We start from the raw sequence: 26,816 nt of genomic DNA, 5'->3' as shown, positions 1-26,816 counted from the left end.
CATGTACTTTCGGTATTTCTATAGCATTTCTAACAGCGTTTCACTTTTCTCTGGAAGGTTGGTACTCTCTAATGTTGCACTGGTTTGGGAAATGGCTACCCCCATCAATTTCTATGTCATTCCCATCCACATAATACATCATGTTGGCCCCACTATTCTTTACAAAAAGGCATGCTCAGACACAGTGAGAGGGGCCAGGGAGAGGTGTCGTTATAGGTCAGCTGGTTAGAACACTTACCAGTTAGAACAGGTTTGTGAGTTTGAGCCTCAGGCATATTGGGTCTTCTGTTCCGCTTCCAATTGCATCCCCAGCAACCATCCAACCTCATTCAAGATCAGAATGATAGTGAATCCTGTTGTGAGTGGATCAACACTGCATATCACCACACTTGAGAGGCAACTGTATCACACAGGCTTATTTATCTTCTCCATAAGTAAAATACAGGTATCAAAATATTAAACAAAATATTTTTGTTGTTAAACAAAGTGTGTCAAATGGAATTGATTTCCTAGCTCTTAGCATCTCTCAACTAAACGATGCATGCCAAAGAAGTAAGCATATCATGAAATCTGACATTTCAGGGCATATGAGTAGTGAGAAGAAAAACAAACAGAAGAAAGGGTGGTATTTTAGAAAAGAAAAGAAGACAGCTAAGAAACAGTACTACTTGTAATTTTTTTTGTGGTGATCATTTTTTCTGTTTATAATTTTCCTAATGTTTATAATACTAAGTATAGATTTGAAACTCCCTATTGCTCTCTTGAAATATCTCCAGAAGTTTATGTGCTGTATTTGTTTATATCACAATAAAAATGTAGAGCATATTGCATGCAAAGTACAAAAGTAAAACATCAATATGAACCAGCAATACTTGATAAAATTACAGGTGCATTTTTCCCTTGTACTTTTCAATCTTTTCCAAGTTGTCTATGTGAATATGAACTACCCTCATAAATAGGAAAACATCATTTAAATTGTCTAATTAGGACTATGCCATTTTGTATTTTCCAAAGTTTGTAATATGGGCAATACTTATGCTTTCTCCATCCTTTCTTTCACTCTTCAAACAGCCAGTTTTGGAAATGAGATACTCTGCTTTGATGGTAGGCCAGAGTCAAATTAACCTACTCCTGAATTTCACAAGTCCAACATTTCAAATGAGAGATTTCAGCTCACTCGATACATTCTAACACACTTGTGCAAAATGAAGTATTGTTTATGTGAATAATTAGTGTGAATAATGTGTGAAAGCAAATGGACAGTTTTTTAGGCAGTCACTAAGTGTTCTTCTCTCCATGCTCCTACAAATGAACAATGAGAGGTAAAGAGAAGGGCCTTTCCTTTGACACAGCACAAGGTTTCTGCAGTGGTATGTGCAGTTTTGAGAGAGAAATGAACAAGATAGGTATCTGGCCAGCCAGATCAGATCTAGTGCTCAACCAGAAGAACAATTTCTCAGCCAGACAACCATTGCATCATATTCTGCAAATATTAGCTAGTGCTCATCTTTAGCCCTGGTATATGAGACCAAGAACAACTGTGGTGCTTGGGTGTTTTTGAATAGCCAGGACTCCACTGGCTTAGCAGACTCTACTGCTTAGGTATGATTTCTATTTAACAAAATCTACCTTCATGCAGCTGATCCCTGAACTTTGCTGGTTTATTTTAATTCTATCTTTAAAAGGAGATAGCTTTTTGAGAGCAAAAGAAAGCAGGCACTGATAAAATGTAGCACCTCTATGACTAATTCGAACTGTTTCTGTCACAGCTTGATCAAATACCACCCCCAGGCCAGGGTGTCAGTCTCTTATTTTGGAGTTAGGCCCACCTGGGGCTTGAAACTGGCTCCAGACTTTTTAGTAGCATGACCAGATGGTGAGATCCTCTAGGAAGTAATTCTATTGTGGGCTTTCTAGTCCCTAACTGGGTCTTTGAGCATGCTGTGCTTTCTCACCGAATCCAACAAACTCAGCCTTTTCATTCCTTAATTAACCAGTCTCTATCTCTACTCAAGGAAGAAATTAGGAAAGAGACAGACGGATGAGAGGTTGGTCTCATATTTCTGGTATAGTCTAGTAGAAGCTAGTATTCTTTTTTTTCTCGGTTATCAGGAGTTCTCTCCCCTCCTCAAACGCCATTTTCCCGTTTTTAACTTTCTTGCTTTGTTTTGTTTTAAGAAATTCTTTTCCTCTTCAGTCTTATCTCATAATTCTTAATTTCAAAAACAATTGAAATTTTTACCAACCATGCCATAGCAGGAACATAATTTAGGTTTGAATTAAAAATATGCCTGCCAAAATAAAATACATAACTCATTTTTAAAGTTGTTTTTCCACAAAATGAATATTTGTTTTCGGGTTTTGCTTGTTTTTGTTGTTATTGTTATTGTTGTTGTTTTTTTTTCTTGCCCAACCAATATTTCTCCCCTTCTATCTACTTCCATGCCTAGTCCTCACTGATTCTCTGAGCTCCCCCAAATTTGTGCCCTAAATTCCTTTTTGCTTAAGTTAGCCAACTTTTGGTTAGCTGACTTTGGGTTAGCCAGCTAAATATTAACCAATGTACCTCACCTCCATCTTGCCCCTCGCTACTCCTTAGTTCTAAAACTTCTAGTGATTAAGCATTGATTGGATAACAGTGATCCGAATGTTATCTCCCAGATAAATTTTCCAGATCAGTAAACTGGAATTAAAGGAATGGAAAACAAGAGTTGATATAAGATAGACTGATTCAGCAGCACAATGTCGTGAGGTGTATCCATAAGACACAAAGAAAGATGCGAAAGGGCACATATTCACTACAACACTGGAAGTCAGAACTTTGACTATTTACGGTTTTACCCATAGTTGACTTTAGCAAAAGACTGTGGAAGGATCCTTTCCTGTAGCCGTCTGCTCTGATATCCTTCATACTTCTTCAGAAAAAAAGGCTCCTGAGACAGAGGTAATCAGGACTCAGGAAAAGGGATAAGGACAAACATCATCGGCAGGCAGTGACAGAGCTGACATTATACATCTCCCTGCATGTATACGGAGTCGTTCAAATGCTTTTATGAACATTATCTCTGCTGTGTTTCACAGCAATGCTGGGTTAGGAGGGGAGGAAGGCAAAATGGATATTGTGGTCTCCATTGTACTGCTGAGAACACTGAGCTTCAGAGAGATGAACTGTTTTCCAAACGTTCAAGGCTGAAACTCACATCTGCTTTCTTAACCAAAGAGCTAGGCTAAGTATTGTCTTGGCAGAGAGGAACAAGCAGTTAAGTCAGTCAAGAGTTGTAGATCTTAAATTATTAATAGCTACTACTGAGGTTATACCACCTGTTAGGTTCTGAGATGATTCCTTTACCTTTAAGATGAGGATAACATCTGGTTGCATGAGAGAAGGGACCGGCAGCACAGAAGGTGCTCAATTAATGTTTAAAGAGTGAATGAGATAAGACATGAGATAGGATGAGAAACCCGAGAGAGGGACTTAGTGCTTTGTAAGATGTTTTGATTCAGCACAACAGGTAAATAGAAGCCTCTGGAGAGGATTCACACCAAAGCACTAGATCAAGCTCCCTGGCTTATTGGTCAACTGCAACAACTTTTATACTCAGATTTGTTTTCAGTGACGAGATCTGAAATGAAGAACAACCATTCCGCCTTCCAACAACTCACTGTGGCAAACCCCAGGGGAAATAGTTTTCCTTAGGCTTTGGCGTTGCTCCCTTTCCTTTCTGCTTTCACCTCCTGAAATGTGTTTTTGGAGTGACCTGAGGCTTATGGAGAAAAGCGGCAGCTTTTAATCACTGCAAAATTAAAGCCTGACAGAAATGCGTCCCTGCTTTGGAGCCCGGGGCGGTCGCTAGCTCGCTTGCTCGCTCGGAGCAGCGTCGCCCAGCCGGCAGAGGCAGCGGGTGTGTTCCGGACCTCCCTCCTCCCGCAGTCTTCGGCGCCGACAAGCTGCCACCTCCTCAGGCGGCCCCGGGAACTCAGCCGAAGCTGGGAGGTGGGCCTGTGGTCGATCGGGCGCCTCTATTGGATGGCAGGACAGGGAGGGCGGGGCGAACCCGCTGTGATTGGCGGGGACACCAGCCGGAGGGGGCGGGGCCGCTATATCAGAGGAGTCCCTGTCGCGGCGCAGGCAGTCGGGCTGCTGGAGTGCGGCGCCACCGTGGAGACCCGGAGAGTCAGCCGGCGGCCTGGCAAGGGGATAGTGGGAGGGAGCGGCAGCCGCAAGGCGCAGGACAAGGGTCTGCAGGGCGGCAGCCTTTCAGGACCAGCCTCGCCGAGACCCTGACTGGGTCTTATTGGTGGCAAGGCGGCATCCCCGCGCACACCAAAGAGGAGGCGGCTTTGGAGGCAGCGGCGGCCCCAGCCATGCTGTGCTATGTGACGAGGCCGGACGCGGTGCTGATGGAAGTGGAGGTGGAGGCGAAAGCCAATGGCGAGGACTGCCTCAACCAGGTGAGGACGAGGGACTAGGTGGAGACCCGGCCGGTCCCCATAGGCCAAGGGGCCTCTCGGCGGCGCCGGGTGCCTGCCGGGCGGCGCTGCGGCAGCGCTTGGGGGGCGTGCGCCCCAAGCGCCGGGCCCGTGCCTCCTACTACCCGTGGGCGTGAGGCGCGCGGCCCCCATCCTGGCGCGCCGGGAGCGCGTGGGGGACCGCAGAGGATGCGCACGGCGGCTGGCCACCCTGCTCCCCCTCCCCCAAGCCCGGCACTTTCCAGAAGAAGGCAGTCCTGCACACCTGCCGCAGGTGTGTACAAGATGCCTCTTGTCGGGTCCCCGCGGGGGCCTGACTGCGACACCAGCGTCCCGGGATGAGGTGACTGGAGGCGGTCGCAAGTCCCTTGGGTTGCTTGGCAGACAAGCCGTGCCCTTGTCTGTTGCTCCTTCTCAAATGGATCATTCACCTGCATCTCCGGATTTGCAGGGTACGAAAGGGCCGTAGGTTTGGGGTCATTTATTCATCGATTGTCTTTAAGCACGCGTTTCTTTACGAGTGAAGAACAACCGTTCCAAACTGTGCATATTTGTATGGCAGACAGCAGATTTGATCTCAAGTGAAACGGTATGCCCTCAAAACCCCTAGACCTGAGATGTTTGGAAAACCTCTTGTAAAGCTTAGCTGACACTTGTGGCATGTTTCTTCAAATTGTTTGTATTTTTGGAGTCCAGATGGTTAAAATTGTCTAGATGCTAAGCTGCCAAATCAGCTGTGTCGATTGTGCTGGTGGAGGGAATTCCGATGATTGGAAGAAGGAAAATTGCCCGAGCGTCTCCTCAGTCTTTCTGGAAGGCTACTTTTGAGGACTCTTTTTACTCTACTGCCATTGGCCATGTCCTTGGTGTTAAAGGAAGGATGCGCTTCTATACTTCACCTAGTGGTATAGCATCACTGGAATCTTACATTTTTGTTCTTCCAGTTTATGACAGAAATTGAACACTGTTGTTGAACTTTGTAAAGAGTAGGCAGGAATATTAGACTCAGTGGAGTCCTTGGGTTTGCTTTGACTACGTGGACCATTTGCTTATATATGTTGCATTCATTTTTGTTTTAGGTGTGCAGGCGATTGGGAATTATAGAAGTTGATTATTTTGGACTGCAGTTTACGGGTAGCAAAGGTGAAAGTTTATGGCTAAATCTGAGAAACCGGATCTCACAGCAGATGGATGGGCTAGCCCCTTACCGGCTTAAACTGAGAGTCAAGTTCTTCGTGGAGCCTCATCTCATCTTACAGGAGCAGACTAGGTAAAGTGATGCTAAAATTAAATAAAATGTCAAATAGACCTTTGGTTCCATTTAGAAAGGGTCCTTGCACCTTCCCAGAGAAGTTCACTGGCAAATTTGCTTTGATACAGAGTGAATTGGTTCATAACTTAGAAGTTTTCCATAGCACAGCCCTTTCATTAAAATGAAGAGGGAGCTATATAGTTGGCCTGGGGTATATTTTCCAACTCTTCTTGTGATATTTCTTGTCTTTATAAACAATGGGAAAGCAAGGTTGAATTCTTACAAACACTTGAGATTAGTACCACAGTGGCAGAAAGACAGGGGAGGGGGGAGAAGACCCAACTGACTTCCTGATAGCAGCATCTAATGCCCGAGAGTAACCTCTGCCTCTTGGCAGTGTTATTGTAGGTCATTGTAGACTGTTCTAACAGAAAGCAGGAAACATTTCCTCTTGGGTTACTTAAACTTGGTCAACTTCTTCAGCCTAGTGTCAGATTACAATGTTTAGCAAAGAGCTCTGTCCGACTTAATGCAGAATTTTAAAAGTTTTTAAGTTTCTCGAAAACTTGGTAAGAGAACTCTTTTAAGGCCAGTGTAACTGCACTCTAACCCACAGATATGTTACACATGACTGTTGAGTTTAGATTGTTGAGTTTATCTCTACTTCTAAAAAACCACCAGTAGTAAGTAGACAACTGGAGCGTGTAGTTTCCCCCTTTCAAACCAAACGTGTTTTTTCCCCCTGGACTGACAATAATGCTTTTCTCATGGATGAGAAAACTAGGAAACTAGTGTTTAATATTTATTGCTGAAATGCAGGAGACCTAAATATTATAGTGGCATGTTAAAAAAAAAAAAAAAGAGAGAGAGAGCGCAACTGATTATAATAACAGCAAACTTTGGGTCTGAATTCTGTTTTTCATAACCTTTTGGCTTGGAAATTTGCCAAAAGGAAAAATTTGAGTGTGAAAGTTTTGAGGAATGATGAGTAAGCAGTATCCTTTAAGAGTTTTTAATGTGTCATTTTTTTGTTTGTTTACACAAGGACTGATAGAAACATATTTTGAAATACTACTTATTTGAATTTGAAATGTCTGCTTAGCTTCATTATGGAGCTTTAAAGAGTGAGTGAAATGTTCAGTTTTGTTTCTGAAGTTACTGGTATGTTGAATTCTTAGTGCTCCTGAAAACATCTTGCAAAATATTCAAGTGATTGCATTTTTAAGGATGCTTTTTCTATATATGTATTAAACAGAATGGATTGGGATTTTTTTTTACTTAAAGCCGATTTGTGAAAGCTTCTACTTTACATTTCAGTGTGATAACTGGCAGTCAAGTAAGACACACGTGTATATATATATATATATGTGTATATATAAAACTATTGGAATTTTCCTATATATATATATATACACGTACGTGTATATATATAAAACTATTGGAATTTTTATTGTGTACTTTTAGCATGATTTTGCAATCTTTTCAGGGCTTCCAGATGCAAATCTAGTTTGATGACACAGACTTATTTTTTTAAATCTGTAAAGCTTGGAAGAGCAAATACATCATTTAAACAATGGCTGCAGTTACGGTAGTATAATACATTTGTATAATGAGTGCTTACAGACTTTAAAATTTACTACTAGATGGTCTTTACCTGTGCTTTCCTGTATTTGAGTTAATAACTATTATTGAATCCATTTTATTCATGTAAGAAATAGAGACATTTTATGAATTAGAATTGGAATCAGATTTCCTACTTTATTGATTCAATTGACTTTGTCTCTTGAGATTCATCACTCAAAGAATACACATATGTAGTTAGACTAGGTAATTTTAATTGATCTTAGATCCTTTTGGCATCTTACTGAAAAATTAGTGTGATCTAAGCTTTTGACTTGCTTTTAAAATATTGGAGAATTTTACCCATTTTTGTGGGATTGTCTGAAATATAGAATTTTAAGAAAATGCCACCTAAAGTTCATATAGCGTTATGCCTTAATAACTAGATAATGTAATTGGGAATTAACATTTCTACCTTTTAATTAGGATCAGAAGTTGTCCTGGAAGTTATAATTAGCATTGTTTTTGTGCATGATACTATGGAACAAAAATACTTATTTCTCCTAATGTTATGTTACCAAGATAAAGCTGGTTGATAACTTTTTGATGTTTAATTATTCATTTTAAAATATTTATGTAAAATGACATGAAAATAAAATAGCTTCATTTGTGTAGTGAGTAAACTCAACTTTATCAGCCCAATTATAAAAGGTTATTGTTTACCATCTCCAAGTCTAATCATAAGGGTACATTTAGTATACTGAAAGTTTCTGAACAGTTTATTAAATGATGCTGAAATATCCTGGCTGAGTTGTCCTCTGTGGACAATTAAAGTAGCCTGCTTACAATAGAGCCAGCCTAACTGGGGCCATTTAATATATTAGTTCACATCGGATTAGGGAGGCTACTGTGAGAATGATGGCAGGAAGGCCTGTGTGTAATAGGAGGGTACTGTGGTCAGAAGTCCAGCAATCTAGGTCCAGCTTGGCCACCAACTACCAGAGTATGCAGACTTCTAAGACGGAGTCAGCTCTTCATCTCAATTGAAAGCCCAGGAAAAGATGGTCTATAGAATCTCTTCTAGCAATAGATTTTTTTATCCTTTACTTCTGTTTCCTCTATTTATGATTTCCCTCAATATTTTCCTAACTACATTTCTCAGAAAACGGAAAAAACATATCAAGTGTCTACATAGATTGGTAGGTAGAGTTAATCTGGTTTCTGTTTTGGCCTAATTTTATTTAGGTCTGGTTCTTCACCCAGATTATTGTTTGCTCTTGTGTGGAGGTTTGGAAAATAACTGGAGTCTTGTTTAAACTCAGCTGACACTTTTCAGAGATAGAGGCAGCAGGTATTTTCAGCAGATGTTTGCCATGCTATGGATTAAAATTAAAAGTGAAACTAATGTATTCTGGAAGTAGATCTGAAGTAATAATCTTTGGAATTCTTGCCTTTCAAAAGCTTTCAGTTATTCACAGCAACTCAGACCAGATTTTGTCAACATTTTCAGAACCAAAGATTAGAGTATTATATGCTTCATCTTCAGAGATGGTAATTATACCATCTATTCTCCTGACTTCCACATTTTAGTAGAGCACAATGGTCTTTGCTAGGGGCACTCCTGCTTAAGTTTTAAGACTCACCAACACTGGAATTCTCTTTCTCAGAAAAGAGTTTAGTGAGTCTTGAACTCAAAGTTCATGGAAATGCTGTAATCATGAATGTTGACTCTCACTAAGATTTGAATGATGTGAGCAGGAAGTTTTACACGTCCCTGGTTAAATCCCACTGTTCTTCAGACCTCAGTTCAGTCACCACTTCTCAGGAGAGCCATCCCTAGGCCTGCTCAGGAGACCAAACTCTCCCAAGACATCATGTAGTTTTACTTAATGGCGTTTAATGAACATATAACACTGCCTTTACTGATGTGACAGTTTGTCAGCCACTGTAATAATCCAAATTCCATGAAACAGGGAACTGGTCCACACTGAATCTCTAGTCTAGCAAGGGCCTAGTGCATAAATATTCATTGAATCAATGAGTTAGGAACTTGGAAATAAATAAAAATCAGGTTAACTGATACTGATGAATACATTTTCTCACAGATATTGAAATGTTTGCCATTTTACTTTTATAAAATGAAAAATTTGAGACTATCAAAGAAATCTCACCATTAAAAAATGTTTTGTAGTGATTATTATCTATTAAGAATTTGCTCAATGCTTAGCATTCTTTTGCTGCTTTCTTTTGTCCCTGGACCCTACCTCAGGCCATTCGTTTATGGTGTTTTGTTTTGTTTTTTTAATGCCCAAACACAAAATAGGCTCCTGGCAAGTCAAAAAGGTAAAAACATTTGTATATTATTGCCAGGGAAAGTATTAATTAAATTTTTGAATTCCAATATATCTATTAAGGTTTTGTTGTTTTTTTTTTTTGCTTAGATTATAGAATGTTTGTGTTATTATATTAGCCACAGATCTCTCATCTGGGTACCTTAAATGTTTTTTCAAATTTCTGATACTTATATATTTGTATGAAATCTCCAAAGAACATTGAGGAATCAATTTTTATGTAATAAAAATGAACTTTAATCTTGATCATATACTTATTTTTTAACATTTGAATATTTAGATGGCACTTAGGGTCTGACCCAAGGTGACCGGTAGTATGCAGCTCCAGGGGTACCAGGTACATTCTGCAGCTTGGTCCCAGATCTCTCCCAGAACTAATAGCACTCTACTAATCTGGATTGTTGAGAAAGGGTTTGTAGTTAACACTTCTAAACTAAAGGATTGCCTGGGTCGTTGTTTGCCTAGGACAGGTATCTGTTGTGAGTAATCATATTTTAGAAGTGCAGATTTTACGCTTCCAAGTAATAGTATTCTTCTGGTTTGGGTTGTAATGACTTTTGAAGTTGAAAATATCTCCTCTCCCCTCCCCCGCCCCCGTCCCCGCCCCCAAAACACTGCTATCTCCATATCTTTTAACTGCTTTGGAGCCTGAAGATGAGCAAATTTATCAGTGATTCCCATTTTGCATTTTGGGCTTTGAGAAGGATTTCCTTAAGCCTGTAAGGAAACCTGACTTGGTAATTATTTGGCTGTGACAGGTTTTCTCAATTGCAAGCCTTCCATGAAGTGTAGATTTAATGGTTCATTTTAGGTATAGCTATTCATTTGAATTCTGAACCTAGACCCTAAGGGATTTTAACTAGTATTATTTTCTCAACTTCTTACTATGAAAATTTTCAAACATATTGGTAAGTTGAAAATTTTTACAGTGACCACCCAATAACCCCACCTAGATTCTACTGTTAACAATTTACTATACTTGCTTTATCACATTTTTATCCTTTTATTGATCTCTCTACACATCTATTACTCTGTCTTTTTGGTGCTTTTCAAAATTAGTTGTACATAAGTATACTTCCCCTAAATACTTCAGTATGTATATCATTAACTAGAACTCAATATTTATCTACAGTTTTTAAATATAAAATCTATATATGATAAAATGCATAAACGCTAATCATATCATTTAATGGATTTTGACAGCTGGATGTGTCTGTTCAAACAAGACCCTTATCAAGATTTAGAATGTTACCATCACTCCAGAAAGTTTGCTCCTGCCCTTCTGCAGCCAAACCTACCTCCTTCCCCATCCCTACTCACCCATTGCATGACCAGGGTTGTATTTTTTCCAGTATAGATTAATTATGTCTGTTCCACTTCATGTAGATGAATTCATGATGTGTATACACTTTTGTGTCTGTCTTATTTTGTTCATCATATATTTTTTGAGATCTGTCATATTGTATACATGAGTGTCTTGTTCCTGTTTGTTTATCCACACTCCTGTTTTCCAACTATTATGAATAAAGCTGCTGTGAACATTCAAGTACAAGTTTTTTTTTTTGGTAGACATGTGTTTTCATTTCTCTTGAGTAAATAAATACCTAAGACTGGAATAGCTGGGTCATAGAAGAGGTAGGTAATCATGTAGTTTTGCAAGCAACTGCCAGACCTTTTCTCAAAGCACTTGTGCCATTCTGTACTCCCACCAAGAATGTATGAGAGTCCAGTTCTTCTACATCCCTGCCAGCTTTCTGGTGGGTATGTGGTGGTAGCATCCTGTGGTTTCAATTTGTATGTTGCTATTGATTAATAAAGCTAAGTACTTTTTCATGTGCTTATTGGCCGTCTGTACATCTTTTGTGAAGTGTCTGTTCAAGTCATTCACCCGTTTTTATTGAGTTGTCTTTATCTTTGAGCTGTACAAATTCTCTACGTATACTAGTTCTTTGTCAGATGTTGTGTAAATACTTGATGCCTTTTGGAGAAGTTTTTAATTTGGGTAAAGTTTAATTTATCTGTTTGTTTCTTTTATAATTTTTGCTGACTGCATCCTGAGACACCTTTTCTTACCCCTATGTCATGAAAATACTCTCTTATGTTTCATTTTAAAAGCATTATATTTATAGCTTTTACATTTAGGCCTATGATCCATCTTGGACTGATTTTTGTTTCCCTGGAACTTAAGATGCAAAACAATAAACTCTTACAGCAATTCTGTTTTGATTTGGTAGTTTTTATATATAACTTGGCAGTCAGAGTTTTGTTTAAAGTAAACTTTTGTGGTTAGTTAAGCGACTCATTGGACTGAGGCAGGCATACACATGATCTCAGTGGGTCTAACCAGGTGAAGGACAAACTAGCCATTACTAACTACTAATGGGTGGCCAGGTTCACACAGGTCTTTTAAGGGAGAAATACAGTTCAATTTTTGGGACTGGGATGTTTTTAAAAATAGCTCCTTAGCCATTTTAAAGATGTTTTAGGTTAGTTACTTAAATTTTGAGTTTAATAGTGCATGTGGATATAGTTGTTTTACATTTCTGCCACAAAAAGCTCTTTAAAGCAATGTAACTGGGAAGATACCCAGAGGGCAGTAATTGGGAGTAACCATCTGTGATGAGTAGATAGACAACTCCAGATAGGTTTGCAGAAAGTTCTGCTTTGATTATTAGAAGATTTCTTTATGAGACAAGCCAGTGTGTAGAGGAGAGTTCTCAAAATTACAATTCTTAAAAGATAAATGACATAATTCCTTATAATTATGGGAAGGAATTTTTAGATTTGAGGAAATTCGAAGTACTTTGGAACCAAACTATATTAAGAATATGTGACTTTTTTAAAATTAACATTTAGCATATCCTTTTTCACTCCATTTTTTTCAGTCTTCCATAATGTTCATAATGCTACGGTAAGTATGAAATCATTTGTATCCATGAAGCAAAGATATGAGTTAACCAGAGTGTTTCACTTTGGGTGCTAAAATGTGATTCATCTATTGAAAATATTCATTTTCTTACTAACTAGGTAAAACTTGAATAATCATGAATTTCAAGGTGTGACCAGAAGAATGTTTAGAGAATGTACTTTGAGCTTATGTCTGTAGGACATAGCTACAGACATTTGCTTAAGACAAACAAAATAGTTTTTTTTTCCCCAAAGACTTTCATTCTGTTTGTGATTCTAGCATGTAGCCTAAATTGAATTAGTTATGTTAACCACTTTTGATCTTTAGTAAAAAAACAAAAACAATTCACTGCATGCATGACTTCTTTGACCACATCTGCTTGTTTTTGATAATATTGGTAACATTTCACCCACTTTACAAAATAAGGACAGGGTGTGGGGGGTGAAAATCCATGAGCCAGACAGTTACAGGCCAGATGGTTCGAGAGAAAACAATAGGAGAAAATATTGGATTTGAAACCATTCCTAACTCTTGAACCAGCACTGGATTCCTTGTTGGAAATGTGTCTCTGTGCTCTGCCATCCTCCCTCTTGGAAAGAGCACATTAACTAGAGCCTGCCAGTGGCTCCTTTGCTGTCACCATTTCATTGTGCTGTTCTCCTAGAGAGCATAAACTGGTTCCCCAAAAGCCAATTTGTGGCTGTAGTTATTTTGATAGGATATGTTCCTTCACACTAAAAGTTTCATCTGAAAAGGAACAGTCAGCCATGTTCACCCTGTAACACCAGCATAGGATTTGGCACAGAGGCAAAGCACAACAAATATTTGACTTGAAATGAGAAGGTTGCTTTATAGCCATAAAACTGAAAAATGCAGGAAGGGCTCTGTCAGAAAGCTTATGTCAACAGGAAGGAGGAGGATTCTCCTGCTCATAGGATATTGATTGCAGTCCAGCCTAGAATGTGAAGTATGTAGAAAAGGCCAATTGTCCCCTGTCCCCTTTTTTATTTCTGACTTACATGCGGGGAAAGGATCAGCATTACTCCTGAGTTACTGACCACCTGTTAATATTTTGTTACTGTGGCTTTGCCTCTGATTTTGGCAGCCGTCTCTCCAGAAGTAGGCGTGGATAGTTTGGAAAAAGAAATTGGATCGATTTTGAAACTCTTTTGCAAGTTATACTTACTCTTTAATAAAGCAGAAACGAGTCTCTAATTTGATAGGTGGGAAATACCTTAAAAGATAACTTTCACATAAGCAGTAATTAAATTGAGAAAACAGTTTGCGGTGATACTCTTAACAGTCTTTGAGCACATAATTTCTTCTTTAATGTAAACATATATCCAGATTTTCATTTCCTACTAACCCCCCATGAATACAGAGACAGAGGTATATTAACCAAGGTGAAGTTTACTGAATGGTCATCAAAAAAGCATTTTGAGGGCTGAAGCAATGCTGTAACAGAAAGATTTTATGAGAGTGCTAGGCCTCGGTCCTCAGATAGCTATTTTAAAACAAGTTATTTTTGTGGTTATTGCTTTGCCCCAGTAGGGACCCCCTTCTCAGTTTAGCAGTATGTCAGAAATACTTTAAAGACTAGCAGATGTTTGGGTTAATAAAAACCATGCTTATCTTCTTTCATTTCTATTATGCATTCTTACTGTGATTTCTTCGTAGGGGCTTTGAATAAAGGAAAAAAACTGCAGTATTTGGCAGAGTCCGATCATTTTAAACATTGCTTTATCATTATAGAAGGCACGAAACATTAAATTTAAATAGCTCTTAAAGGGATATTAATGGCTTTTGTCAGCCTGATGTTTTGAGACTCTCCATAGAGTCCCTCCTTATAGTTCTAGACTCGTTTCTACCCTTTCTTACTTTGCTCATGTTGTCCCATCTACCTAGAACATCAAATACAGACTAGTCCATAAATAAAAGCAGTGTTGAGGACTGGAATGAGGGTATCTATCTGCAGTGGGGAGCTGAAATTAGGAGCGCTGTTCAGAGCAACACTCAGCTTTACCAATGGTCCTAACTCATTTGTTAATGGAAGGAATATTGTGGCATTTTAAGCATGTTTGAGAGGCTATAACAAAGTCATCGAAGGAAGATTATACCTATACATTTGCCAGAGACAAATTTTATAACTTAGGCCGATCTGTCTATGGTTTAGATGCTCTCTTGAGAATCTTAGGCAGTGTGGATTGGCAGGCAACAATATTTGAAGTTTCCCAGGAGTTTCTGAGTACAGCATACCTTTTAGTAAATGTAGAATATACTATTGTACATGATTAAGACAGGTCAAATGGAATGAAACTAAAGCGGGAATGAATATAAACTAATTGCAGACAATATGCAGTTCCACTTAACATTTATGGAGCTCTCTGATAGTAGAGGCACTTAAGAAGTTAGAATATGTCAAATACCATAATATAGGAATAAATAGTTTGCACGTGATATAGATGAAAATGTAGCTAAATGAGGGGGCAGAAAGAATGGCCCTTCAAGACAGAAGGAACAATGAGACCAGCCAGGAGGCATGAATGTGCTTGGTTTTTCCTGGAAGAGGAATTGTTCCTTCTCCCCAGGGCATAGTGGCTAGAGGGAATGACAGGAAATGTGGCTAGAAAGTTGGGGCCAGAGGGTGGAGAAGCCTGGGTTCAGGCTGACATTGTGCTTCCTCGGGAACAATGGGATCCCTTGAAGGATTTTGAGCAGAGAAGTGGCAAGTGCATACCAGAAGGAAGCAGCTTGGAAAGTAGATTAGCACAGACGCTGGAAGAGAGAGAAGCTTAGAGGATATTGTAAATTCTCTGACAGTTTAGAAATGCAAGTAGGGCAGAGGAGGTAGAAGTAGGAAGAGTGGAACTGGATTTAAAGCATTTTCAGAGATAGAAAGTAGGTAGAAAGAAGATTGAGAGTCAAAAGTAAGTCTGAGAGAAATAACAAACAAGACTATGCTTTTCATTGGGAGAAAAAGTAGGTTTGGGAAGAAAGACACTGAGTTCGGTTTTGAATTAGAGCTAAAATTGAGATACTAAAAACATCCAAGTGCAGAAGTCTGCTGGCAGTTGGACATTTGGATCTGATTCCTAGGAGAGAAGTTGGGGCTAAGACTAGAGATTTGGGGGTCATTTGAGTAGAGATGAGGATCTCAAGGTATCAATTATAGGTCAAGATAAAGTTTTTCTGATTAAGATTATTTCTTTTAAAAAATTTTAATACAGAAACTTGTGTATAATTATTTCACGTTTTGTAACTTGAACACTACTGAATTTGTCTTAGATTTGTTATGTTTGGGTTACACTTTTCATTCCAGAGAAACTTAGTCCTTAGACTTATTTTGCCTGGATACTCATGATAAAAAAGATTCTTTAATGTAAGCTTTTTCAGGGTGGCTTTTTAAATTGCTATGTTTTCCTTACTTAAAAGGGATTATGAAAATGCTAAGTAAGCAGGTCGAGTTTGGTATCAAGTTAGTTGCCAGCATAACCTCATTCTTGCATTGCTTTGCAGGCATATCTTTTTCTTGCATATCAAGGAGGCCCTCCTGGCCGGCCATCTCCAGTGTTCCCCAGAGCAGGCAGTGGAACTCAGTGCCCTTCTGGCCCAGACCAAGTTTGGAGACTACAATCAGAACACTGCCAAGTACAGCTACGAGGAGCTGTGTGCAAAGGAACTCTCCAGTGCCGCCTTGAACAGGTAAGGCTGCGGTTAAGGTTAGTGTTTATATCTGAAGATTTAGCAAATTTATAAGAATTTTCAGAAGAAAATTAATCTGTAGTGTAGAGAGATAATTTGTGAGGTTAAGACTAGGCCATTGCCCAATTTAACCGGTTATTTTCAAAAGATTCCTAGCCTTTTCTTTGAGAAACTTATAAACGTAACACATAATCCACACAAATAAATGTCCTTATATGAAATGCTATATAACAGGAAGTTTTTAAATATCTGACCTTTTAAGAATGCAAGTCTCCTAAAATAAAAAGTCTATCATGTATATTGGAATTGTCTCCATCCCAGCAAGGATTAAACCAAGAGACCTAACAGAGGTGTCTTAGTTATCTATTCCTTGGTAACAAGTTACCCTGAATTACTGGCTTAAAACCATAAACATTAGCTCACAGTTCTGTGGGTCAGGAATCTGATCCTGGCTTGCTGGGTTGTCAGGCTCAAGATCTCTCATGAGGCTGCTGTCAAGCTATTGGTAGAGTTCAGTCTCAACTGAAGGCTCAACTGTGGGAAGGATCTGCTTCCAGGCTGACTCATGTGGCTTATTGGCAGGCCTTGTTCCCTCACCTCATGAGCCTCTCAATGGAACTGTTTCATTACCTGGTACCTGGCTTCACCCAGGACAAGCAATCCAAGTCAGAGCAAGAGAGAAAACCAAGATGGAAGTTAAAAGTCATTTTAGGACTTAATTTCAGAAGTGAGTGATGTCCCATCATTTCTGCTATATTCTGTTTATTAGAAGGAAGTGATTAATCCAGCCCATGCTCAGGTGAAGGACATCACCAAGAGTGAGAGCACCAGGAGGTGGAGATCTTTAAGGACTATGTTAGAGGCTATATGCCACAACAGATAAAATAAATGCTGCATTTTTCAGTCATAAAAAATCCAATCAATACCTTATAATGCTGGTATAATGAAACATATAAAAGCAAAAGTAAGCAAATATATGAGAGGTTCCTACATAAAAATTAAAGATTTTCTATAATTCTTCTAAATCACCCTCATGAAGCATCCCCAGTAGTTTTTTCTACTGAATATTTAATAGTCAATATGTTAGTGTCTTAGACATATTTTATAGTAAGTTTGCTAACTAAGCGAAACATGTTAATATGTAGCTTTACGTTCTTGTGATTCATAAATGATAGTGTCAGTATGATTCACTAGTGAATATGATAGAGATTTATCTCTAAAGACTATATAATTTAATTATTCTGTATATCTCTGTGCCTTTTTGGTGTCCTACAGCATTGTTGCAAAGCATAAGGAGTTGGAGGGGACCAGCCAGGCTTCAGCTGAATACCAAGTTTTGCAGATTGTGTCCGCAATGGAAAACTATGGCATAGAATGGCATTCTGTGAGGGACAGCGAAGGGCAGAAACTACTCATTGGGGTTGGACCTGAAGGAATCTCAATTTGTAAAGATGACTTTAGCCCAATTAATAGGTAACCCACGTCTTAAATACTTTTAGACCTAAGTATATGTATACCTTTGTAGCTCTGATCATGAAAATAGAGTGGGATTTACCAAATAGTTACCTTTTAAGAATACAGTGTTTCATTTTGATACATAACATTCATTTTACGCAGGCTTTGATAAGCATTTAATTGTTTTTTAAATACTAACTCAAATGTATTGATGTGGCAGTCTTAATATTTTTCAAATAAGTTGTTCACTGCTAAAACAAATCTCATTTTCACCTATACACACACATACACCCCCCGATAACTCACTTCAGCGCTTCTCTCCACTGATCCACAATTGCCTTGCAGTGTGCCTTTGTAACTGGAGAGCAAAATGCTTACTTAAATGATAGCCCCAGACTGAATGTCTGATTTTATTGCTGGGTCATGAACATATGGGAATCCTACTAAGGTACACACATGGTGACAAATCTCTCCTCCTTGCTTACTTTTCTCTTTCCGTCTTCAGGATAGCTTACCCTGTAGTGCAGATGGCCACCCAGTCAGGAAAGAATGTGTACCTGACCGTCACCAAGGAGTCTGGGAACAGCATCGTGCTCTTGTTTAAGATGATCAGCACCAGGGCAGCCAGCGGGCTCTACCGAGCAATCACGGAGACACATGCTTTCTACAGGCATGTACTGCTATTTATCCTGTCGCCATAGCATCCGTCCACAGCTCTAAGGTTTTCGGGTGACAATGAGGCTCCTGTAGTCTCTGGTGTCATTGTTTCAGTGAATCCTGTACAGAATTTAAGAAATTAGCTGCTTTCGAACGTTTCGTTTCTACTGTGGCAGTGGAGTCCTTATCAACGTCATCTTGCTTTTCCCACAGAAAGTGTGTACGTATGAGCTGCGCAGACACCTTCCCCTGCTTATCTCCCCCAGCTCCTTCCTCACAGCACCTCCTCTCCTCGAGATGACTCAGGTGGTTTCACCTCTGCCCTTTCCTAACAGGGTGACCTAAGCCATCTTTCCTTTCAGGGGGAGCTGCTATCCTGAATCCTCACTTCATCGTAGAGCTTTTTAAATCATTTTGATACTCTCATTTTAGAGGGTGCTTTAAAATCGAGTTGTGATTTCACTTGAATATTTGGAAAATTAAAGCTAAGAAATTTAATTGGCAGGCAACCTGAACCTTTTTTGCGGTAAAATAGTCACACAAATTGTGGAGCAGAATGGAAAATTTGTAGCAATTTTTTTAAATGAAGCCAAGACTTCAAAGAACAATGTCCTTTGTCTTGTCACTAGTTGGTTAGGACTAGCTCATGCCTGTGCAGATGGAGAACATTCACTGTCCCCGACATTTATGGCTGCTAGAATCATTGAGATCTTTAACACATATAACACTGGAAGAATTTACTTTCAAGAATAAAAACAAGAATATCAAATGTCTACCGACACAAATATTCTTATTCATCGCAGCATTTTATAGTCTGAATCACGGGAATACTGGGCTTGTGAGTATTGAGGTGGCTGTTCAATCTCTCCCTGTAGGTGTGATACAGTGACCAGTGCTGTCATGATGCAGTATAGCCGAGACTTGAAGGGCCACTTGGCATCTCTCTTTCTGAATGAAAATATTAACCTCGGCAAGAAGTATGTCTTCGACATTAAAAGAACATCGAAGGAGGTGTATGACCATGCCAGGAGGGCTCTGTACAATGCCGGCGTTGTGGACCTCGTCTCGAGAAGTGACCACAGTCCTCCAAACTCTCCTCTGAAGTCTTCAGAGAGCGGCATAAACTGCAATAGCTGCGAGGGCCTCAGCTGCCAGCAGACCAGAGTGCTCCAGGAGAAGCTGCGTAAGCTGAAGGAAGCCATGCTATGCATGGTGTGCTGTGAGGAGGAGATCAACTCGGCCTTCTGTCCTTGCGGCCACACCGTGTGCTGTGAGGGCTGTGCCGCTCAGCTCCAGGTGAGGAGGTGTCAGCTGGCCTGCTTTTCCATGGCAGCCTCACTTATCCCTCCAGTTCATAGCCAGTGAGTACCTGCTACGTGCCAGGTGTTGGCTCACTAATGCATGAACCGAGAAAGTCCACTTCTACTTGGAAAGGGTCCTTACATTTGGTGACTTTAAAGGGTCTTTTATGTTTGGTTGCCCTTGGAAACATTTTGGATTAAGCATTACTGTTTGCGACAATGTAATTACTCTAAACTACAGACATTTTTCAAGTGCCGGAAGCAAGGCTCAGATTCACAAGGTAATGGACACACACAGTTAGTGGCTGAGCCCGGGGACTTGAATCCAGGCCTCCTGAGGGCTGGTCCAGCATTTCTTCTTCCATTTCATGTTGCCTAACGTTTGCTGACACTTAGGAGGATGGTCTTTATTATTTACTTAAAAGAGTCGGTTATAGTTAACTCTCAATTATCCACGAGTAGGTCATTTACTCTGTGATTATTTGTGATGAATTTCCTTTTATTACTCTAGGGGCCCCTTGGATTGGCTCTAACTTAGCAAGTCAAAGTTTAATGTTAACACAAAAATAAAAGCAACCCATATGTAGTATTTTTTCCTTCCTTGTACTGTACATTTCCTCTTAAAATAATTTTTTCAATTCGTTTTCATTCCCAGAACTGTTTGCTAAATTTTACTTTGGTTTTATGTAAAATTGGCCCTAAATAACATCTAGTCCTTCAGAAAGTGCTAATTACAGAGCTATTTTTAGGGCTATATAATGAGCCAACAGGATGCCTATGTCCTTCTTAAGCGTAGCTCATGCTACTATGACACGTTATCTCCCCAGGAACCATCATGGGTTTGTCCTTTTCTGCCCACATAGTCTGACACTCATGCCCAAGGTTCCCTTTATGGCTGGGGAACGGGTGTGCTTGCTGGGAAGCCAACAGGGGTGTGGACCTGTGCCTTTGACTGTAGGAGCAGAGCCATACTCTGGCCGTGTAGGAGCAGAGCCATACTCTGGCCGTGTGGCATCAACCCAGTCCTGCATCACTGCCTGAGGGGTTGTAATTTGCCCATGTAGGGACCACAGCCTCATTGCACAGTAAGATGTGTTTGGGAATCACTTCACTCGTGCCTCATTGAGAGTTTGATGGAAAACCTGATTAATTGCCTTCAGTTTATGCTTTTTCAGAATATTCGTTTTTAATTCCTTATAAAGTATGAACTTTCAAACCAGTGAGAAACCAAAGATCTCTACCAATTAAAAACTAAAAACAATTATGACTGCAACTTATTTAGAAAACAGAACGTAATGGGTACCGCGGGTGAACACTGAAGACACATCTCGAAGGTGTCCTGACAGGTGTTGTTGGCTTCTCTTTTCCAGTCATGTCCGGTCTGCCGGTCGCGGGTAGAGCATGTGCAGCACGTCTACCTTCCAACCCACACCAGTCTTCTCAACCTAACTGTCATCTGATCTGTTGTGCACTTACTGGACAGGCCATGTTTCTGTGAACTGCCCTATTATTAACTATAAAATGATAGATTGTGGAGTAAAATAAATACTCCGACACCCATCTGCCATGCAACATTTAAGAAAGAAAAGGAAGAATTAAAAGAATACGATACTCCTCACCACCAAAACACATGAGCAGCTCCAGTGGTGGGGACCAGGAAGACCTCGGGACACAGACACATTCCTCAGATTTTCATTCTTTTTATGATCAAGTAAAGGAATAGTAAAATCTCTGATGTCAGTTAAGTGGCGACATAGCCAAAAAGTGGGTACCAGTACCTTTTAGGAAGTGATGTTGTAAGTCTCCTTAATGTATCCCAAGGTAAGTTTTCTACTTAACAGCCAGTTTGTAGGAATTGGTTTGAAGAATTTACTTGGTTGGGTTTTTTTGTTTGTTTGTTTGTTTTTTGTTTGGTTGGATTTTGTTTTTGTTTTTGTTTTGTTGTTACTTTGTATGGTCACAGAGCTCTGAACATTTTTAACAGGAAGATTTTTCTTAAAGAAATAGTTGTCGTTTTAATGTCACTTCTGTTTTTATAACTCATTCAAGAATGATTGGGAAGCAAACATTTAAAAATTAATTCTGTGGCTTTTAAAAAAAAGTTGACAGCAAAGTGGTCAGATTTAAACCAGTCTGGCTAGTAGAAAACAGATAACTCAACGCGGGTGGCTTCCTGTTCCCTCCCCATCTCCTTACCCCCAGGCCTTTCAATTATAAAATGCTACCAATTTGGTTAAAAGATTTCTGTGGAATAGTCAGCACTCCTTGGGCCTCTTGAGCTGGTGGAATATTTTAAGATCGAAAAGGGAGTATGTTCCTTGGAAAGGGAAAGAGTTGCTCCCTGAGATGAAGCGTCATGGTGTACAAAGGAGGATGGTTCTTCAGTTCTCCCAAGGACTCTACTCCAGCTTCACCCAGGGGGGTTGCTTTCGCTTGAGCCATCAAGCATTTTTACAGCCTTATTATAGGGATCTAGATCTTCTATGCTTTTTTTTTTTTTTTTTTGGTAAATGCTTAAGTATTTACTTTCAGTTGTCCCCTCTGTATGCCTTAGAGGGGTTTTCGGATTTTTGTTTCTATATTTTTGATCATGTTTTCCACTCCCACTTGGGCATTTTGGATGCTGGTCAGCTTGAGGGTTTTCTAGGATGTCGGGAAACCTAGATGACCTTATTGGGTGCAATACTAGCTAAGTTAAAGCTAGAAACCTACACTGTCACTTTACTGAGATTCCTGAGTATACTTTTCATATTGCCTTAATGTAGCAGTAATGTGTTTATGCATTTGTTTCTTTGCACAGACATTTTGTCAGATAGTAAAACTCTACTTTTTTATGGCACATATTAGCATATAAGCCTTTATTCCAAGAGGTATTTATTTTTTCACTTGTAAAAAAATAATGTTTTCACATAAAGAACTCTGTTATATCCTAGAGGACTTCTGTCTTTTATATTCAGGATAATAAAGACTTTAAAGCAAACGTGGGTGTTTGTATCAAAGTTACTGTTATTTAAACCAGTTCAATAAGTCATTTTAAAAAAAGCATCGATAACATCATAGTTGGTATCTAATTTGGTCCTATATGGAAAATTTGAAAATGTTTAAGATACTGACCCTAATCGAGGGGAACATTCATCCAGTTATTCATTCTATGTTTTTTGGTTATAGCATTAGAATGTGTATGAAAATAGGGCAATATATATATATATATATAAACAGATGAAAAAGTAAAAATTGGGGAAAGGACTGAAAGGTATTAGAGAAGGAAGGGAATGGCAAATTAACAATTTGCCATTGTAAATTAACAATTTAAACCCAAGTGATGCTACTAGTTAGCTGCCTTGTCAGAACAGGTGGGTACCTGTCTAGGTTCTAGAGCAATAATGGTCTCAGAGTACAGATTCTCGGACTATATTCCCCTGGGCCGTGGACCAGTACTGATTTGTGGTCTGTTAGGAGGTGAGTGGTGGGCAAGCCAGCGAAGCTTCATCTGTATTTGCAAACACTCCCCAGTTTGTTAGCATCATCTGTATTTGCAAACACTCCCCAGTGTGTTAGCTAGCATCACCGCCTCAGCTCCACCTCAGATCATCAAGCATTAGATTCTCAGGAGCACTGGCCCCTGGTGCCAAAAAGATTGGGATTCGCTATTCTATAGGACAACTAGCCTTCTACTGCTAGGTCCTAACTGCTCTCTAAGTGTGACATCTCTGGACAATAGGAATTTTTCAGCTCCATTATAATCTTTTAGGACCACCATCATATATATATGTGGTCTGTTGTTGACCAAAACGTCATTATGTCGCATGTGACTGTATCCCTGTACCTATGTCAATCTTCCATCGATTTCTGGAAGTTACCTCATTTGTTCATTCAACACATTATTGAGCACCTACTAAGTTATTGAATGTTGGAAATTTAACAATGATTATGACACGAATGATACAGGATGCCTATGTCATGTACTTAGACTGTAACATACACTATTTTCTCTATATAGAGAAGTTAAATAACATTCAAAATCATAGAATATTAGCACTAGAGGAGATCTTAAATGTGTTAGATTTTAAATGCTAGCCAAGTGGATGGGTGAGTGGATGGATGGATGGATAGATGAATGGATGGATGGATGGATAGATGGATGGATGACAGGACAACAAATGAATAAGATAACATGTTCACCCCAATAGACCATGGACTTCTCAAACTCAGTGACTAACATGAAAACCACTATCTTACTAGGTGGTGTAATAGAACTATAAGGAAAGTGGTATGGTGGCAGAGATGATGTTAATTCTGCTTATGGAATGAGGATAAGGGTGCTTGACAACGGAGCTTTGAGCTGAGCGCTGATATTCTAGTTGGATTTTACCAGGTGGATAAAAAGTGTAAGGCACATGCAGGTGTTGAATGCAGTTTGGTGGGGCTGGACAATCCTCTGCTATCAAGAAAGTGGTAAGAAATTAGACTCACAGGCAATATGGTTAGAGTTATAATCATTGGGGACCTTGAATTCCAAGTTTAATTTGGACTTGGTTCTCCCCTGCCAAAGGAACTTTGGGGACAGGAGAGAAGCAATCAGATCTGGTTTTTGCTCAGAGAATTCCTACCACAGAGGAAAAAATATTTAAGAGCATGAAGAGAACAGAGACAGGAAACTCAATTTTGATCTATTGACATGAAAAGTATGAAACATTTAAAAACTTCAGAAGTGTCTACGGCCATGCACCCTGAACAAGCCCGATCCCATCTGATCTCGGAAGCTAAGCAGGGTCGGGCCTGGTTAGTTCTTGGATGGGAGACCACCTAGGAAGACCAGGTGCTATAGGCATAAAAAATAAAAAATAAGGCATTGTAAGATGACAAAGTCCTTACAATCTGTGAGGTCAACCAAGGGTTGCCTCGCCTAAAAAAAATAAAAACTTTAAAAGTACCATCAGTGATACATAGAAGTAATATAAAAATTCTGCTTCTAGGTTGGAACAGATAGTCCTTAGTAGAAAGACAAACAGATGGGAGCAAGTCATGGGAGTAGGAAGGAAATTGAGTTTGGTTTTGGCCATGATGCATTTCAGATACATGGTAACTGGCAAGCCTGGCGTCAGTTGAAAACGTGTTGGAACCTCCAGAGGATGATAAAGGTAAAGAGAAGCATTTGGTGACTGTCATATTTAATTAGTATTTGAAGACACAACACTAAAGAAATCTATAAGAGAGCATTAAAGGGGGAAGAAAATAAAACTGAAGATGGAACCCCGAAATGACCTACATCTAAAGTGGACTGTGAGACTATCAAGGAGTCTGAGAAAACAAAGGATTAAGAAAAATCAAGAGACTGAAAGCTAAGTCAGGAGACAACTTCAAATAGCCAGGTCAGCTATGTCAAAGACTACAGCAGTCAAGGAGTGTGAGTACCAAGAAAGGGCCATAAGGTGTGACAAGATTAGGAAGCCCCAGGTTCTAAGAAAGAGTGGGTGCATTATGAAAAGTGAAGGGGGTACTACAAGGATGCCAGGTTATAGGGAGCTGAGTACAAATGTGAGACAGGATGTGGCAGTGATCAGTGAGAGTCAATGTGTTTGTGGTGAGGTACAGTAAATCAAGATGGTATCATAAGAAGAGGCAGGGTCAAGAGAAGCATTTCAGTTTTGTATTTTCAGTGGGAGGGCATGGATGGGCATGGAGGAGAGAGCCATGGAGAAAGTGATTCAAAAGATATAGCAGAGAATATATGGAGAGTCTGAACCTTTGGAACTCTAGAGAGACTGAAGCCTCAAGAGGCTGTTCTGCCAAACGGCACAATTTATGAGACTTGAACAAAAGCATTCTTTAATCTTTTTATTAAGTGTTATGAAAATTAGTGTGCAAGCTAGGAATGTTTTCCCCCATCCTACCCCAACCCAATGTGTCTACTCTATGTCCTGCCACAGATGGGAGCACCAATATAATGCTGGTGAATTCTGAGGTTGTCCTTTTAACCTCTGCCATTGAACACTGAGGATCAGAAGCCCCATGAGTGACTACTCATGGGTAAAATATGAACTCTTCCAAGGAAAACTTGAGAAAAAAAATACCCCGTAGAACAGATGTTTGGACAAATTTCCAAACAGAAGCCTAGGGAAAGCATATACGAGTCACTGCGAGTATGCCTGAGGAAGGAGGGGTGCAAAAGATACTCTCATGGTCAACTAGGAAGGCCAGGTTTTTAATGTAGTTTTACCGAGCAATAGAAAAAGCAGCTTAGATGGAATTTGAGCACAGTCAAAATTTAAGACAAAAGGCAACCATTTTTGTCTTTCTCATTGCTCTTCATATTTAGTGTCTTTTCACAGAAATCTTAAAACATTGCAAATTACTTTTATTCATATTTGCGGAGTCTCCTTGAAATTGTTTAAAAACTGTAAGGTATTAAAGAGTTAGCCCTATGCCTTTTAAAAACAAAACTATGTCAGGACCACACAAATTACACAGATTTAACACATCAGCCACTTGCTTAAAGAAAAAATTCACTTCAACAAAAGCTAAACATCTGCTATTCATAAAGCTTGAGCTGATGCTAAAAGAAAAACTCATAGGCATGAGTATCAAGGAGCGATTCTGGTTGAGAAGGAAATTCCTATACAAATTTCTGAAACAAAAATATAAATAGTTCTAAGAAAAAAATAATACATAAATGTATATACATATGTGTGTGCATATATAGACATCTATTACAAATAGATACAGATAATACATATATAATATATACGCATATATATGTTCTTGTAATTTTCCATTATAGACCCTGTTTATAAATATTTAGAGAATGTGAAGTCAGGAAATCACTGGATTGAGAGAATTAGGGAAGGCTTTCAGAAGTAGATAAGTTGTTCTTTGTCTTGAAGTAAGTACAGTTTGGATCGTCAGGAAGAAAACAGAGCATGAGAATGCAGAAGAACCCACAGATGAGAAGCAAAGTATACGAGTGAAAAGATAGAAAGTAGAGGCAGTTCATAGAGACTTGACTGCCTGCATAAAGGTTTTGAGTTTTATTTGATGAGTATGTAAAAGCTACAGTAAGGTCTTGCTTCATCTGTCGATTCACCCACTTTTATTCATTAAGCTGGGCATTGATTTATTAACCAGCGGATATTTATTAAGCACTTAATATATATCAGGCT

The 26,816-nt window shown here is 39.4% G+C and overlaps 1 protein-coding gene and 1 pseudogene across 1 annotated transcript; both read left to right on the top strand.

Moving 5' to 3' along the window:
• The first annotated feature begins 4,137 nt into the window (after window positions 1–4,137).
• On the top strand, window positions 4,138–22,636 carry MYLIP (myosin regulatory light chain interacting protein). The gene is made up of 7 exons (XM_011362871.2): window positions 4,138–4,452; window positions 5,550–5,740; window positions 16,058–16,243; window positions 17,519–17,716; window positions 18,204–18,368; window positions 19,231–19,651; window positions 21,027–22,636. The coding sequence occupies exons 1-7, from the start codon at window positions 4,366–4,368 to the stop codon at window positions 21,114–21,116; spliced, it is 1,338 nt and encodes a 445-aa protein (XP_011361173.1). The 5' UTR covers window positions 4,138–4,365; the 3' UTR covers window positions 21,117–22,636.
• Window positions 22,637–24,369: 1,733 nt separating this feature from the next.
• Window positions 24,370–24,487, top strand: LOC111741611 (annotated as a pseudogene).
• The last annotated feature ends 2,329 nt before the right edge of the window (window positions 24,488–26,816 follow it).

The sequence above is a fragment of the Pteropus vampyrus genome, unplaced genomic scaffold (genome assembly GCF_000151845.1).
Source record: "Pteropus vampyrus isolate Shadow unplaced genomic scaffold, Pvam_2.0 Scaffold80, whole genome shotgun sequence".
Classification (NCBI taxonomy): Eukaryota; Metazoa; Chordata; class Mammalia; order Chiroptera; family Pteropodidae; genus Pteropus; species Pteropus vampyrus.
The sequence above is the reverse complement of the archived record's forward strand: the minus strand, read 5'-3'. Positions and strand labels throughout refer to the sequence as shown.

Coding starts and splice junctions, on each gene's coding strand:
- MYLIP (XM_011362871.2), top strand. CDS start 4,366: ATGCTGTGCTATGTGACGAGGCCGGACGCGGTGCTGATGGAAGTGGAG. Junction 17,717..18,203: donor GACTTTAGCCCAATTAATAG/GTAACCCACGTC, acceptor TTCCGTCTTCAG/GATAGCTTACCCTGTAGTGC. Junction 18,369..19,230: donor GAGACACATGCTTTCTACAG/GCATGTACTGCT, acceptor CTCTCCCTGTAG/GTGTGATACAGTGACCAGTG.